The sequence below is a fragment of the Poromitra crassiceps genome (assembly GCF_964638095.1).
Source record: "Poromitra crassiceps genome assembly, chromosome: 1".
Classification (NCBI taxonomy): Eukaryota; Metazoa; Chordata; class Actinopteri; order Beryciformes; family Melamphaidae; genus Poromitra; species Poromitra crassiceps.
This window is the reverse complement of record NC_139623.1, coordinates 1,564,247-1,570,793: the sequence shown is the minus strand read 5'-3', so window position 1 is coordinate 1,570,793 and position 6,547 is coordinate 1,564,247. Positions and strand designations below refer to the sequence as shown.

General features: G+C 48.7%; 1 protein-coding gene across 1 annotated transcript; it reads right to left on the bottom strand.

The window, feature by feature from the left end:
• Nucleotides 1-392: 392 nt before the first annotated feature.
• On the bottom strand, nt 393-2,280 carry tent5aa (terminal nucleotidyltransferase 5Aa; the record flags this gene model as incomplete). The annotated part of the gene is made up of 2 exons (XM_083635286.1): nt 393-1,262; nt 1,855-2,280. The coding sequence occupies 2 exons, from the start codon at nt 2,278-2,280 to the stop codon at nt 483-485; spliced, it is 1,206 nt and encodes a 401-aa protein (XP_083491412.1). The 3' UTR covers nt 393-482.
• Nucleotides 2,281-6,547: the final 4,267 nt, after the last annotated feature.

The window sequence follows — 6,547 nt, the reverse complement described above, 5'->3', positions numbered from 1 at the left end:
CTTCTTCTGTTACAGCGGCTACAGTAGCTGTCAACTTCAGGGCACTGATGCAGCCATTTGGTCTGCAGTGGAAACACGCTGACTAATCACATCTTGACAGTTTGGGTCAAAAGTTCTGCTGCTCACGTTCTTGGCCGGCACACACTTTAGCATCCAGCCATTATTCCCAGTTACCCAAATTAGCCTTTTCCAAACGTGGCTGGCCGGGGTTAGGGTGAGGTGGGGTTGGCCTCCCACGAAATGTGAGATATTCACATTTATTACTTGCCATAAATGAGCCGAGAGCCAACTCTACTTAATTGAGCATTCATACTCAATGTATGAACAAAAACACAAGCTTTGATGCAAAACATTAAGAAAGGGCTTCCTTTTTCTTTCAGCTGCGTAACACTGGACAGATCTGAGGCGGCGGCGGCCGAGCGACTCAGCTCCTGTTTAAACAAATCAGACTCTCTCCCTCCTGCTTTCCTCTCGGCCCTGGCTCAGTTACAGGGCAGCCAGGTGGAGTAAGCAGGCTGCTGGCATGCGAAGACTGGCTGTACCTGTGCTATGTAGTAGTTACTGAAGTTACCATCTGCCACGTAAGGGGCGGGTTGGTAATAGCAAGTAACATTGGCCACGTTGGGGATGACGTTCTGCTCGGCAAGCACGCGCACCGCCAGCATGGCTATGAGCCCCAGGGTCTGCCGCCTCTCATGTCCCATCAGGCACACCGTGCTCTCATTCACCACCCCGTGCAGGGTCATCAGGTAGTCGTACTTGCGGTCCTCCAGGCCCACAAAGTGGTTTTGAAGGTAGGACTCCAGCTTGCGCTGTTGCTCGCCGATGTCGGAGAAGTCGATGAAAAAGCGTGAGCACATGTAGCGCTGCAGGGACTTCATCTCGGACTCGGAGGCGGCCCGGAAGCCCCGCACCAGCAGGTGACAGTACTTCAGCAGCCCCCCGCCGCGGATCTCCTCCGGGTTCCGCGTGCAGATGAGCTTGTGACGTAGGTGGTCCAGGGCCTCCCCGAAGTCCCCGTACACACTCTCGCCCACGATGGTGGGGTGAAAGGTCTCGGCCATGGGGTGCTCTGAGCACTCGTAGAACAGCAGCAGGGAGTCCAGCTTGATCTGGAAGGAGTCCACGCTGAACTCAAACTGCCGTCGGAGGGAGTCCACGAACTTCAGCTCGACGTTCTTCCCCCGGTTGTTGGACAGAGAGATGAGGCTCCAGCGGTCTGAGTCATTGCACACCTTCACCATCTTCTGCACATAAGCCTCCTGTGTGTGAGAGACAGGAGAGAGAGGGGGGAGAGAGGGGGGAGAGACAGGAGAGAGAGGGGGGAGAGAGGGGGGAGAGACAGGAGAGAGAGGGGGGAGAGAGAACAGTGTCTGATGAACATTCAACCATTAAGACAGAATAGCCTAAATCATCATCAGCAAGAGGTACAGGCTCATTTTAGTGGTGATTTGGCATAATTTTTGCGTAGTTTTTTGTATTATCCCTATTTTGTAAGTTCATTTATACTACATTTATAAGTTATAGCCACGTGTTGGCTAATAGTGTTAGAAGTTTGTTTTAATGCTATTGACCCAAATAATAAAGGCCACAGAATGTAGTTGCCCTAGGATATGGGATCTAGGTGGCTGAGGACAGGATCCCTTCTAAATTGGTTTAGCTCAATCCTCTTAACCACAGAAAACCAACATTTTACTATCACTAAACTAATCTAATTGTACATTAAGGCGCGCATAATGGTTTGCTAAATCGCCGAATTGGCACATGCAATTAAATCTGATCAAACAACTATAATTAAAAAGTTGTGGGGAGGCGGGGTGGCTACATTGCTTCAAGTTGTCAGAGTGGACGTACCTTTAATGTTAACGGGGTGATCTTCTCTTTATTCACACAGTCGGGTAAAAAATCCAGGAGACAGTCCAAAACGATGTCCTTCACAGTCTGGAAGTCACTTTCGCCTTTCATGTCTGCGCAAAATATAAGGTCAAGATCCTTATAGCCCAGTCCGCTACCCCCGTGGAGAATATGGCTGGCCGCAGAGCCGTTTAACCGAACATCTCGTACGTGGATCTGCTTCTCCTCCATCCGACTGCGCACCACTTTGACGATCTGCCGGGGCTTCATCTGCAGCGTGGGGAAGTTTCCCCGGCCGTGGATCGGGATGGTCTCCGTCAGGATGGCGTCCAGGCGCTGCACTTGCTCCCAGTTGAGGACGCTGATATTGCTGCCTTCTGTGTCAGACATGGAGGTGGTGGTGGAGCTACTGTCGTCCTCTGTCATCGTGGAGGGAGAAAAAAGTCAGCACCAATTGGGAGGGGGGGGGGGGTGTTTTAATCAGAAGTCGCGCGTTTACGCACAAATTCTATAAAGTGGGGTGATGATAATTTCATCCGCATCAGGATTCCTAGATGTCTTGGTCGTCTGAACTGACCGTCAACATAATATAAATTAAATAGAAAATAAAGACCCAAGGCAAACGGTGATAGTTGCAGCTGTGCGCTAGTTTGTGCAATACGGTTGTGGTTGAAAATCCAGCGGGTCAGTGGCGCAGTGGCGGAGCTGGTGGATGAGCGGAGGAAAAGGGGGGACTGACTGTCAGTTGAAGAGGAGCCTCTCTGCACAAACGGCCCCTAAACTTTCTCTTCTCTTCCTCTTTGCTTTTAAAACGGGTGAAACATTTCCCCGCGGTGCCGCTGTCAATGCGTCCGAGCGCTGCGCATCACAGTCTTTGAAGGTCGCGGATGATCCAGGAGGGGGGTTGCTTTTCCGGCTGTGACTCCATCGCTCAAAGGCACGCCTATGATTTGATGAATTTGCATGAATAAGCTGCTCCTCGAGTCGCACTTTGGCACAGTGTCAGTTCATCCCACGACGATCAACCCCGCGGAGGACTTTTACACACGACTCCTACATATTTTTAATTTCTTCTCCGATATATAATCCACTTGTAGCCTATATTATGCTCAGGAAATCCAGTTTGTATGCCCCCCACGGTCTGTTTAGTTCAACACACCTTATTCCCAGCCAGTTGTGGAGAAGTTAACCGTTACCTGCCCACTAGACACGCTGCGTCCTTCTGCAAGAGGCACGTCTTCAGTCTGGAGCGTTGGTCTGGAGATGTCAGCTGTAATTCACCCCGCCCCTCTCTCCTGCTCGCCACTAACCCCTGCTGAAGATTTTCACACTGTAAGCCTCGGCTTTCTGAACTAGATCCTCGGCGTAGCTACCTTTAACCCTCATTATACAACGTTTTTAATCTGAATTAAGCTTTCATTTAACTTAACTGGATATTAGCCTACACCGTGAAGTTATTTCTGATTAATATAAAATGTAGCTAGCCTACTCACTTCCGTTCATAATTCACAAAACATTTCCAGGCAAGTTCATCCTTAACCAAAAGTGACATGAAGGAAACATTAACAGTGTAATATCTGTCTCATCTCTGTAAACTTGCAAGTTGGAAGTGATCTGCATGCAGCCCACAGTGGCTTGGCGTTGCCATGTCGCCCTCTGTGGGCCGCTTGGAAAAGTTTGGGTTTGGAATTATGAAGTCATACAGTAGGTTACAGGAACTGTTACTTCCAAAATGGTGCACTGAAGCACAACAAGATGGATCAAAACTATCACTGCCATTATCCCCTCAGGTAGCCTAATGGGGAAATAGGGCTCTGTTATAGACCACAGGGAAAATATTGTCTCTGTAATCACATAATGTTGTTACCCCCAGACCACTAAGACCTGGAGGTCAGGCTCTAACTCCTCACCGATAGGCTGCCCGCAGGAAGAGCAAATGTGTTTACTGGATCAGAAAGGGTTTACTGGGTCAGACATGTCCAACTCATCCAGAATCAAATTCATGCTTACATCTCTAAGGAAAATTAGATTTTCTTACAGTACTGCTGCATACCTATGGGTTTCAGTGTGTCTGTGAAACTCGATAGCGAGTTTTTGCTACTTTATATTTTTAAATCTTCCATGGTATCAATGATATCCCTATACAAGGGATCAGCCGAGCAGCATTTTGGTAAACAAACCACTTCACTGGGTGGCAACGGCAATGGAACCCTATGGAGCACAAGTGGCGGGAGGCGTGAGTGTCTGACTCTAGCCAGTTAACTCTGTTTACATTTTAAAAACTGCGACAGTTCACACAACTTTAACATGTCATGCATATATTATACATCAAACTCTTGAGCTACTTCTGCTCTCACTCAGAATGTCAAAATATAAGCGATGTGATGAATAGTGTTTGAGATATTAATATTTGTTTGGCACAACTCATACTAACTGCTGCAGGGTTCCGCATTTCTGGGTGGCAAGTGACGTCACGCTGATTCGTCCTATTGGGACTTACCATTTTCTTTCGATACTTTTGCTTTTCAATATGAATGAAGCCGTCAAATGAAAGCCCACATCATCACATCACACACAACATATCCCAGATCTGTATTCTTACTTGCCATCTGCAAGCAGCAGACAGAGGGAGTTTTTTCTGGATGTGAGGAGTCAGGGGTCAGATGGAAGCGGAAGCCCCACCGCCTGGAGGGTCAGGGAGGCACGGTGGCCATGTCAGAGTGGGGCAGCTGTCACAGAGGATCCATTAGGCAGCGTAAAGCCCTGCGTCACTGCAGCCACCCAGCTCTGTAAACCCCGATTATCCCATTTACTCTATGTCTTAGCCTGTTGCCTTAGCCCCGAGGCCACTGCCACACTCCCTCTGCAGGACATTCATAGTACTGTAGGTAACTAGTCACTACAGAGTGGCTTTAGCCCCGAGGCCACTGCCACACTCCCTCTGCAGGACATTCATATAGTACTGTAGGTAACTAGTCACTACAGAGTGGCTTTAGCCCCGAGGCCACTGCCACACTCCCTCTGCAGGACATTCATAGTACTGTAGGTAACTAGTCACTACAGAGTGGCTTTAGCCCCGACGCCACTGCCACACTCCCTCTGCAGGACATTCATAGTACTGTAGGTAACTAGTCATTACAGAGTGGCTTTAGCCCTGAGGCCACTGCCACACTCCCTCTGCAGGACATTCATAGTACTGTAGGTAACTAGTCATTACAGAGTGGCTTTAGCCCTGAGGCCACTGCCACACTCCCTCTGCAGGACATTCATAGTACTGTAGGTAACTAGTCACTACAGAGTGGCTTTAACCCCCGAGGCCACTGCCACACTCCCTCTGCAGGACATTCATAGTACTGTAGGTAACTAGTCACTACAGAGTGGCTTTAACCCCCGAGGCCACTGCCACACTCCCTCTGCAGGACATTCATAGTACTGTAGGTAACTAGTCACTACAGAGTGGCTTCAGCCCCGAGGCCACTGCCACACTCCCTCTGCAGGACATTCATAGTACTGTAGGTAACTAGTCACTACAGAGTGGCTTCAGCCCCGAGGCCACTGCCACACTCCCTCTGCAGGACATTCATATAGTACGTAGGTAACTAGTCACTACAGAGTGGCTTTAGCCCCGAGGCCACTGCCACACTCCCTCTGCAGGACATTCATAGTACTGTAGGTAACTTGTCACTACAGAGTGGCTTTAACCCCGAGGCCACTGCCACACTCCCTCTGCAGGACATTCATAGTACTGTAGGTAACTAGTCACTACAGAGTGGCTTCAGCCCCGAGGCCACTGCCACACTCCCTCTGCAGGACATTCATAGTACTGTAGGTAACTAGTCACTACAGAGTGGCTTTAGCCCCGAGGCCACTGCCACACTCCCTCTGCAGGACATTCATAGTACTGTAGGTAACTAGTCACTACAGAGTGGCTTCAGCCCCGAGGCCACTGCCACACTCCCTCTGCAGGACATTCATATAGTACTGTAGGTAACTAGTCACTACAGAGTGGCTTTAACTCCCGAGGCCACTGCCACACTCCCTCTTCAGGACATTCATAGTACTGAGGTAACTAGTCACTACAGAGTGGCTTTTGATACTAAGGTTTTTCAGATCGACACATGGTGTGCATAGAACGATCACGTAAGAGCAACTGCTAGGAAAAATAAAATAATAAATAAAAGCTAAGGAGAGATAGAAAGGATTTTGAGTCCCACATTTTTTTTGCAGAATGGACCTTCAACTTCAGGCCGCCGTCATAAATAATAATTTATTCTTAATTGACCTGTCTGGGTAAATTAACGTCCAAAAAAGAAAGGGGGGAAAAATAGTTTTGAATAATTATCATAATTTTATACTTGTGAAAGTGCTAGTCTATAGGCGGCTTCTGGTTCCAATGCTGGCTTTTGATTGGCGGGCATCAGACAGGTTGATCACAAAGTCTCTGAAATTGAAACCCACATCTGGAAATGTACGTGGAACTATTAGTTAGCTTAAAACGGCCCAGGAGCAGCTTGGTCGATGTATTTCCCAGGTGCGGAGTGACGGCAGCTATGGATTGGACCGGGATCCCTCAACAAGGCACGGCGCTCCGGCCTGCTGCAGCGCTAAATCAAAGCGGCTGTCATAGACACAGCAGGTATATTAACCCTGATGGAGCCTTACTGATGCATTGTCAGTGTTGGGCAGTAGCTTG